General features: G+C 36.0%; 1 protein-coding gene across 2 annotated transcripts in view; it reads right to left on the bottom strand.

Annotated features, from left to right (window-relative positions):
- The window catches only part of ARL6 (ADP ribosylation factor like GTPase 6), a 47,784-nt gene that overhangs the window by 13,068 nt on the left and 20,792 nt on the right, over positions 1-13,924 (bottom strand). The window contains exons 6-8 of one of the 2 annotated variants that reach the window (XM_037834035.1): positions 6,085-6,214; positions 3,362-3,417; positions 3,220-3,232 (exon numbers count right to left, since the gene is read on the bottom strand). In XM_037834035.1, the coding sequence (XP_037689963.1) occupies positions 3,220-3,232; positions 3,362-3,417; positions 6,085-6,214 (199 nt within the window). The remainder of the gene's footprint in view (positions 1-3,219; positions 3,233-3,361; positions 3,418-6,084; positions 6,215-13,924) is intronic. The other variant, XM_037834044.1, reaches the window with a different exon arrangement.

Below are 13,924 nucleotides of genomic sequence, written 5' to 3'. Positions count from 1 at the left end.
TTCAATTCCCTAGTATGCTTTGATGCTACCAGGAGTCCCAATTCCCCACCCTGAAAGAATCTCCCAAGCTTCTCCACCCCAAAGAGTCTCCCAAGCTACTTGCAGGGCCCAGGAGCTGTAATGTATGTCTCAGCTGCAATCTTTTATCCCACATGGCTGCAGCTTTCTCAGTCCTTGCCACTTCTCTGCTCCAAATGCATTCCAGGTATGTAACACAGGTGAATATCCTGAGCAGTCTTTCAGGGAGCCACCAGATTGGATGAAACAGACATACAAACACACTAAATTTGCACATTTAGGTTTGTTCTGTTCCCTCCATAACCAGATACCAGGATGTGCAATGGGAATCCAGATTGCTATCCCATTGATATGTCTGAGCTGGGAGAGGGGATGGAGTCAGGTTGGAGTAAAAGTGCCATGCAGCTTTCCTACAATTTTTAGATGACTTTTTCTTGATCCAGTATTTGTTTGGTTGTTGTTTAACTCAGCATTTGCTTGATTGTTGAACTGTGACTCTTTTCCAGAATTCTGGAAAAGCTGGCTCTGACATTTTTGCTAGTTTTCCAATGTTTCTTGCTGATGGCACTCACAATTTGATCTTCTTGAAGAACTCATCCTAGAGTTTTACAAAACTCTCCAATCTGGATTAGTTGTTCAATATGTTTTCCATACAACTATCCTTATGATAGCATCTTCTTTCACTATCATTCTACATCTCTATTAACATCTTGGGGACTCCTTCCTCCACTCTCTTGTGCTGGCTTCCCTGTTTCATGATTCCTTACTTCCCTCTTCTTGGTTTAGTCCCTTGTTTCTGTGAAATATCTCTCTCAGCAAAAGGCAAAGCAAACTTTGAGACTTTACATGGCTGAAAATGTGCTTATTTTGCTGTCATGCTAAGTTGATATTGCCTGAGAATATAATTCTAGTATTTTTCACTAGGATTTTCTCAGGCATTGCCCAGTTATCGCCCAGCTTCAAGTTCTGCTAAGAAGTCTGATGCCATTCTGTTTCCTTATCTTTTATACAAAACTTGCTATTTTCTTCCTCAAGAATCTTGTCAAATCTTACATTGTCCTCAGTGTTGAAGTTTTATATTGATGTGCCCTGGTGTGGGAATATTTTCATCCACTGAACTGGGCTCTTGAGAGGCTTTACAAACTAAAACTCATCTTGCAATTCTGGAAAATACTGTTTGATAATTTATTTGATGATTTACTTGCTTGTATTTTCTCTGTTCTTGCTAAAATTCATACTCTTTGATATTGGGTCTCCTGAACATGATCCCTTTATTTTTTCTTTCCAATTTTCTCCTCTTTATCTTTTTATTCTTCTGGGAGACTGCTCCTATTTTTTTCCTTCTAAAAATTCTATTGAGTTTTCCATTTCTACTATTTTGTTTTTATTTTCCAAGAACTTATTTATTGGTTCTTTGATGGTTCCTTTTCAAGTAACATCCCAGTCTTATCCATGACAGTAATAGCTGTTCTCATCCTTCTGAGAATACTAATAACAGTTCTTTGAAATGTTCTACCTTTATAAGATCTAATTACTCTAACCTTTTTTGTCTGTTTGATTGTTTGCTTGTTTGTTTAGGTTTCTGTATTTTATATAGGAAATGCCTGAATATGGCAACACAAGGGCAAAAAAGTATTTCCAAGTATGTGTCCTCTTTACAAAGACTTGGGAAATAAGACACCTAGATAAGGAATCAGAATATTGAAAGAAACAAGAACTAGGCAGCAAGACCAGAGTTGGCAAGTTGCACCGTGATGTTGGATCATTACTGACATCTAGTGGCCTGATTGTTACAGACCAAATAAAACAAAACAAAAACAACACACAAAAAGGGGTGGGGGTTGGGGAAGGGAGCTACAATTTTACATCCAGGTAACTAACAATCAGCCTATGTTTTGTAAGTACTGTTCTTTGAATTAATTTATTATAAGAGCAGGGTTTCCATTCCTACTATACCTTCACTGTGAGCCAGGGTAAGCACTTGCAAAAGAAAGAAGGGTTGAAAACAGGCTTTCTAGTTTCCTCCCAAAAGTGTTCCTCTGTAACCTATCTGTTCTGCATGGGAATCAGTTCCACAACTTTGTTGTTCTTTACCATATTCTAAGAGACTGAATTATTGGGTAAACAGAAAAACCCCACTAGTTCTCTTGATAAGCATTAGAGGTTCTTGTTTCACTTATAAAATATGATTAGAATGTTCTTTGAAGGTTACTGAGAAATATCATGATGACTGCAAAAATATAACAGAGATAGAGATACAACAGGCAGTCCATTGTCTAAAGTCCCACGTCACTCTAATGATACATAGAAATATTTATTAAAATCTAATTAATATCTAATTAATAAATTAGATACATTTAGTAATTAGAGCCAAAGGAATATTATGCCTTTTCAGCTATGGTCAGGCAAGTTACTTTTAGATCCAATGATAATATATGCTATCCTTTATAATGATTCCAAATGCAGAAGATGGAAAAACATTGCATATAACTGGAATTAAATGATTAGTGTACAAGACATTATAATTTATAACTACAAGACTACAACCAGAAATTATAATATCTTGTTATTCACCCTTGTTCAGGACAAGGAGATTCATAATAGGAATGATCCTCACAAATGGAAATGGAGACTCTATCTCATTTTTTGGTCTTGCCCTAAGGATATGGTAATAAGAAGGGCCTACAAAACTTGGTTTCTTTCTCATCTATTGCTCTATGTGGGTCACTACACTTATGCCATGCCGGTGACTAATATAAAATGTTACCTTAGGAAAAATGATGTAGCTTGTTCCCTCATATAGTAAGCCTATTTTTATATACGATAAGTATCTTGATGAATAACAAAAAGAAATACAAATACATAAGATATCTTATCAATAGAATACCAGTATTTCTAATACTGAATACAAATTGTGCATTCTATGCATAAATGGAGCTATATATGGAGTACAGCATGATTTTAGAAAGGTACATGCTAGTCAGTTTTTCTTTTTTTTTTGCTTATTGACTGTAAGGCCTAACATTTGTCCCAAACTTCAAATATGCTTCTATAACTAAGATCTGATAGAAATTTGTTGCCAAAAATTAGAATTATTTTCTAGTGTTTTCATGTATATTGATTTTAAAGACGCAAACTCTTTAAATAAATCTTTTAGAAAAATGTAACAGAAGCAAATGGAGTAAAGTATTGGATACTTACTGTATTGTTTGTTCTGACAGCAGAAGTAAATGGAAATAAGGAAAAAGAAGCAATGATATAACAAAAATAAAATGTAAAAGGGATTAAAAGTATGAATAAAAAGAAAACAAGGGCTGGAAATGCACAGTATTTGGGGATGTACCTTGAAGCCAGTCTACGCCTTCTTGTAATCCTTCTCCTTTTAAGGCATCACTAGCACTGAAATAAAATCCACAAGAAAAATATCCATTTCATTACATCATAGAATTCTAAGAATAAAGAATTATAATTTGGCAACATGGCAAATTAATATATTCTGGTAACATTAAACATTGCACTTGAATATAAATAGGAAATAAAAATCTGAGTGCTCAGGAGCAAAATATGAGAAAATTATTCATAATTTGTGTAGATATTTTGAAAAGTATATAAGCAAAAAATTGTTCTTGGAATATTATTCAAACTCACATTAAAAGTATATACTTCAGTTATTCTTCCAGTGGTAGAAAGGTTTTATAGAGTCCGCTGTCCTACTGTGCCAGGCCCAAATGACTCAATAGCATTTATTCTATTAAATACTTTACCTAGGTTGTAATTTTACCATAGGACATAGTGTCTATTTGAAGTGGAATCTGATACCTATAGAGTAAGTATAAGCCCATAATTACAGCTTTGGTAAGCTCACAAAATTAAAAAAAGTTTTCAGTCACAGTTTTATATTTATTTGCCACAGGAACATGGCTAGGTTACTTAATTCTTCTGTCTTCAGTTTTATTATCTGTTAAAAGAGGGATATCACCACTGACCTCAGATGGTTATTGTGAGAATTAAGTATTTGAGATAATGCATATAAAACACCTGAAACAGGATCTTTCTATTGTCTTTCAATTCTTAAAAGAATAAATTTAAATCCTTATTGCAATATTATTTTATATATACTCATAAGTTATAGAAACTAACAAAATGTAAACACTGCATCATTTCTTAACAAGTCCCAAATGTTTGAATTCTAACTTTCCTCTCAAATAAATCATAAGACCTATAACTAGAATGAAAGTCAAAGTCCTCATCTTGGCTTACAGGGCCCTACATGATCCGGGACCTAGTTATTTCTCAGTGGCCTCATCTCCTACAATTCTCCTCTAGATTGCTCTGCACTAGCCAGTCTGGGCTAATTGTTGTTTCTGACATGCACTGGGCACATCATCATCCAAGAGGCTTTTCACTTGCTGGCCCTCTATCTAGACAGTTATTCTCCAAAACTTCACTTTAATTATTCCCTGAATTCAATTAGGTCTTGGAGAGGTAGCACTTCTCATTATTCTTTCTCTTATTAACCTGCTTTATTTTTCTTCATCCTCTTAGCTGACATTTTATAAATGCATCTTTTAAAATGCAATTGCTAATTGTTGTAAGTGGACTGACATTTTTTCATTTGAGAAATTAACTTCTACTTCAAAATTAAAAGTAGGACTGAATTTTTTTATTAATAAGACCACATTTTAAAGTGTTGGACTTTTGAATAAAGCAGTCACAATACTTAATAAAATGAAAAAATTTATAAATTATCCTATTTTAAGGGTTTTCAGTTTGCATATGATTAAGGGAAACACAAAAGTTTTATGTCAAGATGTCTCTCTACTCAAAAATCCCTCCTGTCTTCACCAACCAAGTACCACAGTAAAATTCCAACTTCATGAATCATTCAGTAAACACAAACTTTGCCTCTGATCCCAAAGTACCTTGGGATAAACAGTGTTTCACTACTGGGTAAAGCTGCTAAAGACCTTGAGTATAGGGGAATTCCAAAGTTTTTCTCAAGCTCCACTCCATAATATTGTTCTTTCAGCACCAAGGCTAGCTCTTAGAGTATCACAACAGTTCTGTCATCGGGTGCCTTGCTTTATATTCTGGTTTCCCTTCTAAAGGCACTGGGTATCTTTGCCTGTGTCCATTCTTTCCCCTACAAATACCTTGTTATAAAAATGGAAAAATTCTGGCAAGAGAAGGTCATCTTGCAGCAGGAGGGGTAGGTGGGTGGAAGGAAGCTTAATGACAAGTAGTGGTAGGCACTAAAATACTATCTTATATATATCTTCTGGTTATCATTGGGGCTATCTTGATAGAAAGGCACATTGGTGTTGAATAAATTAGGAATAAACTGTTTTCCAAATAAAGGACAGACAAAAATTTCAGGTACTAATTAATTATTTAGTATTTTAATACTATTAGTATGTCTAAACAAGATCGATGTTTACATTCCTACTTACTCATTTTAACCAATATTAATTGTGCACCTGTTAACTACTTGACACTATCACTAATCTAGGGTTTACAAAAGTGAACAAAACAGACAACACCAGGTCTCATAGAACTAACACATTAGGACAGGGAGACAGACTATAACCTCCCAAAATAAAAACAAAAACAAAAAAGATGTCAGATCATAATGGAAAATAAAGCAATGTAAGGGAAGAGCAAGTAACAGGGGAAGGATATAGTGATAATTTAGTGATAAGAAGAGGTCTCTCTCCTCTCATTCTGCAATAATGACTTAAACAAAGGGAGTAACAAGAGCAAATGCCCTGAGGTAACAATGTGCTTTGCTGACTTAATGTGCAGAAGGAAATCAGTGTAGTTGAATTCAAATAAGTGGACCATTTAAGTTACCCATTGTAAGAGATGTTTTCATTTTTTATCCCCAAAAAGATTTGAAAAGGTTTTAATGGCAATATATTCCTGAACACCTGCATGCCACAATTCTATTAAACAAAATACTTAGCATATATTTACCATGATCAGTCACTTATGAAATGAGCTCACAAATGAAAAGACTGAAGTTAGGAAATTTTTAAGATAAAATGAAAAGTAAATATAAAACTTTACCAAATATGCCAGGGCTTATCTTTGATGTTCTCTAAACATAGCAACTGAGACACTTTTACAGATGTCACTGCATCTCTAAGATCCATTTTGTTTGCAAAGAATAAGATTGGTATTCGGCGGTGTTTAATATCTAAAAGAGAAACAAGACTATCATTGTACTTATAGCTTTTTGGGTCATCTCTCCCAAATCCTTAAAACTGAAATCCACTAAAATTGTTTTCCAATCCTTTGTATATTACAGAAATAAACATTTAAAAACATATTAGGCATATATTTGAGCAATAAAAGAATTTTTTAAACACTACATCCTAAGACGATGTGCCCTCTAGTTAAAAGCTTTAAACACAGGCCACAGCAGGAGTTGGAAGGTCCATTAAGCAGTTACAGAGTATCAAAAGGGTCAAACCCCTTTTTTTGACTGTTTCACTTTTACTGCCAACATAAAGGAAGAAAACTTCAAATATAAAGTAGAGAGGAGATAAATTGGATCCTGATTTTAGATTTTGGTCACAAAACTTTTACAGATGTGACTGCAAGATAATTTTACCTTGTCAAAATTTTGTGAACACTTTTTCATTGCTTTGAATAGAATTACATTCAAACAGTTCAAAATTTTGAAGATGCAAAATGTATACAGTATGGTATACCATTTTTACTGGGTTACAGTTAAAAATCTTCCTTCTACCATTGCCCAGGTTTCCCAATTGCCCTCCCTAAAGAGGCAACCCATATCATCAGTTTTTTTTTGTATCTTTCAGAAATATTTTATATACTTGCAAACATAAGTAGTATATTTTTTTTTTATACAAACGTACTATACTCACTGATTTATACCTCTCTTTACTTACCTACATATTTGGGAGAGTGTCCCACATCAGTTATATAGAGCAGCTACTTCATTATTTTAACAGTTGCAAAATATTGTATAGTATTGTACTATGTACAATAATTTAACAAGTACCAAAGTAAGATATATTTAAGTTGTTTCCAATCTACACAAGTACAAACAATGCTGAATAACCTTGTACATAAGCAATTTTGTACATGTGTCAGTATGTAGGATATATTCAAGAAGTGGAATTGCTGGGTCAAAGGAGATGTAAACAGGTATTTTCAAAAATAAGTGATTACCAAACTGCCTTACCTAAAAATTTTATCAGTTTACACACTTCAACAACAATGTAAAAGAAGAATAAGCGTTTTCACTGTCCTTGCCAAAAGACTAGCAAACTTTTTTGATTTTTTTTTTTTTTTTGATATGATAGGTAAAAAGTACTATTACAATGTGTGTACTTGATTTATTTTGAGAAAGGCCAAGTATCTTTGCATATATTTAAAGATGTTTACATTTCCTTTTTTGGGAAACTATCTTGTTATATCCTTTCCCCATTTTTCTATTAAGCTTTAATATTTTCGTATAGATTTTTGGGAATCATTAAGTAATAAGGAAGTAAGACTTTTGGCATGAAATGAATTAGAAATATTTTCCCTTCCTTGACATTTGCTATTCAAAAATATTTTATGTAGTCATTCTGGTCTCTTTTTCTTTTAGGATTCTGGGTTTTGTGCTAGTTAGAAGGGCCTTTCCTCATCCCAGAATTATTTTAAAAATTCCCCCATGGTTTCTTCTACTGCTGCAATGGATTTTTACATTTAAATATTTAATCCAGTTGGAATTTATCCTGGAGTAACATCAGTTGTTTTTATAAAACAGCTTTTCCAAATTCTTAGAATACAACTTACTAATTAATATATCTTTCCCTGGCTAATCTATTTCTGGATTTTTGTCTATTTTGTGTCCCTGTGTAATAAATGAAAGACGAATATTGTAACCTCTACAGCAACTATTAAAAAAGAATGTAAGAGGCATAACTAAAATAAAATGGATTTCTAGAAATATTTGATTCATCCTAGGAAAGTCAGGAAAGATAGAACAGATGAAAAAAAAAGCATATGGGTCAAAAAGGAATCAAACCGCAAGATGGAAGACTTAAAACCCAACATAAAAAGTGGTATGATATATAAATAGACTCAACACACCAATTAAAGCATAGATTTAGAAGGAATTTTAAAAAGCAAGACACAATCCAGATCCAGATGGTTTCACTGGTATATTCTACCTAACTGTTAAAACAGAGGAAATAATTCCCATAGTACACAAATTCAAGAAACAGAAGAGGAATAAAACTTACCAACTTATTTAATGAGTCCATTATAACCCTGATCTAAAATCAGATGAGGATACTATAAGAAAGAAAACTATAGACCACTAACCCTCATAAGCACAAAAGCAAAAATCTTTAACAAAATACAAGCAAAGATAATCCAACAATATATAAAATGGTTTACTACACCATAGCCAAGTAGGGTTTAACAGAGAAATGTAGGGTTGGTTTATCATATGAAAATCAATAATGCAATTGATAATATAAACAATCAAGTGATGTCATCAAGATGACAACTGTGCTGGTTTGAAACTGTTATGGACCCCAGAAGAGCCATTATCTTTTAACCCAATTTTGTTGGGTGAAACTTTTGATTGTTTCCATGGAGATGTGACTGATTAAATTATTTCCATGCAGGTATGGACCCTGCGCATTCAGGGTGGGTCTTGATTAGTTCACTAGAGTACTTAAGAGAATTCAAGAGCTGACACATATGCTGATGCTTGGAGACACTTGGAGATGAAGACAGATGTTTGAAGATACTAAGCTAACAGATGAAGCTCAGAGTTTGTGCCAAAGAAGCCAAGACAGGACCCCCAGATGCTTAGAGAGAAACGCCCTGGGAGAAAGAAGGAAGGATGCACAGGAGCTGAGAGAGAGAAACGAAGACAGAAGCCCAGAGACATTTTGGAGAAAGCCTCAGCAACACTTGCTTGAAGTCTTGTATTTTATCTTTGAAATGTACATAAATTTTGTACTCTACTGGACATGATATTTATTGCACTATAAGAGGGATTTAAATTATTTACCACTGAGGAAAATTGATGCTTCAGAAACTGTACCCTGTTTATCCCAAGACTTTGCATATGAACCTTGACACATCACTTAGGATAATCCAGATCTTTGAGCACTGTTTCTGAAATGCGAGTGATAATACAGACCTCTTTTACAGAAAAACAATTTACTAAGAAGACCAGTGTTCACTTACATATGATTGGGATTATCTTATTTAAATATGTACAAACATAAAATTATAAACACCTTGTTCTTAGCTCTTAAAACAACTCTAGAACCAAACACTGCAAATTTAAAAATCAAATTAATTAATTTAGTATAGAGGATGATAATGTTCTGATGAAAACAGAATCCCAGCTCACCACCTGAATGTGGTAAAGAAGCAGTATAATAAAACAGTGCCTGGGTTCAAATCCCACCTCAGCCGTTTAGTCACTATGTTCTTAAGCAAATTACTTAATTTCTCTGGGATTTAATTTCCTTTTCTGTAATTTAAGGATAATAGTACCTACCTCATACAGTTTTGAGAGAATTAATTAACTGATCTGATCCACTTAAAGTGCTTAGGGCAGTTGCTAACACATAGTAAATCTTGGTGAAATGATAATGAAGCATTTGCTTTTAGAATAAGATGTGGTATTCATTTGGCCTTCACTCATTAAGCACATTATTTATGTATGAAGTCCTAGACAACTTCTGAGAATCCTGTTTAGTAGCAGTTTGATTATACTTGCAACCATTGCAAATCTTGGAGTTTTATGGCAATACTGGGATTATAAAAGGATTATCCTAATTTTCGGTGTTTTAATCAATATTTTGATTTTGATTAATATAAAAATGATAACATTCTAAATTTAAAATTCTCACAGAGCACTAATAGACTTTCAGGAATATATCCCTACCAGTCTGCAAGCCCAGTTTGATAAACATTGTCCCAGAGAGTCATATCTACCTGGATTGCTGTGAATTAGATTAGACATCTATTCCAGTTTGCCAATGCTGCCTTTATGCAAACTACCAGAAATGGATTGGCTTTTATAAAGGGGGTTTATTTGGTTACACAGTTACAGTCCTAAGGCCATAAAGTGTCCAAAGTAATGCATCAACAATCAGGTATCGTCACTGGAGGATGGCCAATGGCATCCAGAAAACCTCTGTTAGCTGGGAAGGCACGTGGCTGGCACCTGCTCCGGAGTTCTGGTTTCAAAATGACTTTCTCCCAGGACATTCCTCTCTAGACTGCAGCTCCTCTTCAGAATGTCACTCTCATTGCTCTTGGGGCATTTGTCCTCTCTTAGCTTCCCAGGAGCAAAAGACTGCTTTCAAAGGCCATCTCCAAAATGTCTCTGTAAGATGAAGCTCCTCTCTCAGCTCCTGTGCATTCTTCAAAGTATCCTTCTTGGCTGTAGCAAGCTCACTCCTTCTGTCTGAGCTTATATAGTGCCTTAGTAAACTAATCAAGGCCCATGCTGAATGGGCAGGGCCACACCTCCATGAAAATTATCTAATCTGAGATCACCTACAGTTGGGTGGGTCGCATCTCCATGGAAACACTCAATCAAAGAATTACAATCTAATCAACCCTAATACATCTGCCCACACAAGACTGCATCAAAGATAATGGCATTTTGGGGGACATAATATATTCAAATTGGCAAAATATCCTTTGACCTGGAATTTATATTTAATATGTAGGTGATAAACTGCTTGTATTCTGACCATGCTAAGAGAAATGTCCATCTAACAGGATTTCTACTTAGTTATCAGTAATTTTTTGCTACAAGGAGAAGGTATGGTTTGAATGTTTGCTTATAAGTTTGGTGGCTTAGAGCCTGTCATCCAGACGACTCTTACTATATAGCCATGGTGATATCAAGTTGAATTTTCAGGGAACTATTCCAGTGCTACTTTCTCTGATTTGATGGAGGTAAAAGAGGACCTCCTGCTTATTCTAGGCTTTCCCTCTTTGTTTCTTATTCTCTCCGGAGTTTATAAAGCTGCTATATTTGAGAACTGCCCCCTGTAACCTTGCCCTTTCAGGCGCATGCTTTTTCCTTTTTCTCCATTTATAGAGAGGTGATCTTAAATAGGTGGTTGTGGCAGTGGAATCTCCCCAAATATTTAAATTTATGGTTGTCTGATAAAAAATATCAAAATACTATGGTTGACAAGGTGGGGCAAGATGGCGGCATAAAGAGGTGTGGAATTTGGTTAGTCCTCTAGAGCAAGTAATAAATAGCCAGGAACAACAAGTAAATAGTCTGGAACAACTGTTCGGAGACATTTGTGACTGTTCACCCACTGAACACCAGCCTGGAATGGTTGAGACGGCAGCATAAGACTGTAAGTAAAGCTCCCCAAACTGGGAGCTGGTGCCCCTCCCCCACCAGCATGGCAGGCTGAGTTGCAAAACTTCATTGTGGGAGAAAGAAGCAGTCCCTGCCCAGAGCAAGGGAGTGTAACTCAACCAAGCTCCAACTGCAGTTTAACAAATTTGGACTACTGAATACAAGCTAAAAGCAGATAACCCTGAAGCAAGTAGGAAAGAAATCTGAGGTTCCTCCCAGCAGAGAGGAGGAAGGGCTGATGGGAAAAAAAATACATAAATAAATAAAAAACAGGAAGCTAGGCTCAGAATACTGGAAAACAGATGTGTCCCAAGAAACGGGACACAGAGAGCCAGGTACCAGCTCTGTTCTACTGGTGAAACTGCATGGCTGGGGATTGGCTCTGAAAAGGGGCTTTTTCACTTTTTCCTTTTTTTTTTTCCCTCTCATTCCAAGTAATTCATTAGAGAAAGCCTCAGGCATTTTCAATTGTCAGCACTGACCCAGGCAAGGGTGGAGTTAACAGAGTCAGAGAGACAAAGGAGGAATTCAAGTGTAGACAACAACTCCCTAAAGGTGTATCTTCCCTGAGAAAAGGGGGGTGGGAACCAGTTCAAGTGGCTGCCCTTCCTCACAGAATCAGACTCCAGGGCCTGGGGGAAAAAAAAAAAAAAACAACTTAAGCTTGGCTTCTGACACCTTTGGCCCCAGCCAGGACGCGGTCCACTGAGAATTAAAGGAACCACACCTCTTTACACCAGTGGGAAGCTGTGGGCTGACAAGCACCCCTGCTGGACAGGATAGGGAAAGCGCAGATCTACAGGCCTCACAGGGAAGTATGACAATCTGCTCCTCAGGGAAACTTGATACTGATTACACTTCCTCCTGAGACCCGGGCCAGTCCAGTCTGGGAAAATCTAATTGGGGTAATCAAGAAAACCAGATGCCTAGACAACAAAAAATTATGAGTCACATTAGGAAAACTGAGGATATGGCCTAGTCAAAGGAACAAACTTATACTTCAACTGAGATACAGGAAGTGAAACAGCTAATTATTTATCAAACAAATCTCCCAAATAAATCCAAAAATCAAATTAACAAGTTGAGGGAAGATATGGCAAAAGAGATGAGGGATATAAAGAAGATATTGGGTGAACATAAGGAAGAACTCAAAAGTTTGAGAAAACAATTGGTAGAAGTCATGGGAATGGGCACAATGTAAGAGATGAAAAACACAAGGGAGACATACAACAGCAGATCTGAAAAGGCAGAAGAAAAGATTCAAGAACTGGAGGACAGGACATCTGAAATTGTACTCACAAAAGAACACATAGGTAAAAGAATGGAAAAATATGAGCAGCATATTAGGGAACTGAATGACAACATGAAGCGCACGAATATACATGTTATGGGTGTCCCAGAAGGAGAAGAGAAGGGAAAAGGGCAGAAAGAATGGAGAAAATAATCACTGAAAATTTCCCGTCTTTTATGAAAGACATAAAATTACAGATCCAGGAAGTGCAGTGTACCCCAAACAGGACAGATCCAAATAGACCTATGCCAAGACACTTAATAATCAGATTATCAAAGGTCAAAGAGAAAGAGAGAATTCTGAAAGTAGCAAGAGAAAAGCAATCCATCACATACAAGTTGTGCCAGTTTGGATGTATTATGTCCTTCAAAATGCTATGCTCTTTGATGCAGTCTTGTGTGGGCAGATGTATTTAGTCTTGATTAGGTTGTAATCATTGGATTAAGTTGTTTCCATGTAGATGTGACATACCCAACTGTAGGTGATAACTCTGATTGAATTATTTCCATGGAGGTGTGGCTCCAACCCATTCAATGTGGGTGTTGATTTAATCACTGGAGTCCTTTAAAAATGCTGGTACAGACCCAGACACTAGCTGGCTTAGCTCACAGATGCTTGCAGTTGTGCACCCCTGATACTGGTTGCAGCCAAGAGAGACATTTTGGAGATGACAACTGAAAGCAGACTTTTGCTGACACTTTGCTCTGGAGAAGCTAAGAGAGAACAAAACACCACAAGAGCAACATTTTGAAGAACACACAGGAGATGAGAGAGGAGCTGGAATACAACCCAAGATCTGTAAACGCCAGCCATGTGCCTTTCCAGCTAACAGAGGTTTTACAGATGCCATTGGCCTTCCTTCTGTGAAGGTATACTTGTGTTGATACCTTAATTTGGATATTTTCATGGCCTTCAGACTGCAAATTTGTGATCAAATAAACCCCCTTTATAAAAGCCAATCCATTTCTGATATTTTGCATAATGGCAGCATTAGCAAATGTAAAGGTCCCAAGATTGTAAGCTCTTACAGCAGTCACATCCATTCCTGGAACACAAGGGAAGCTCAATACGACTAAGTGCGGATTTCTCAGTAGAAACCATGGAGGTGAGAAGGCAGTGGGATGATATATTTAAGATACTGAAAGAGAAAAACTGCCAACCAAGAATTCTATATCTGGCAAAACTGTCCTTCAAATATGAGGGAGAGTTTAAAATATTCTCAGACAAACAGACCCTGAGAG

This window comes from Choloepus didactylus, chromosome 1, assembly GCF_015220235.1.
Source record: "Choloepus didactylus isolate mChoDid1 chromosome 1, mChoDid1.pri, whole genome shotgun sequence".
Taxonomy (NCBI): Eukaryota; Metazoa; Chordata; class Mammalia; order Pilosa; family Megalonychidae; genus Choloepus; species Choloepus didactylus.
Note: the sequence above shows the minus strand (reverse complement) of the source record. Positions and strands in the feature narration are given on the sequence as shown.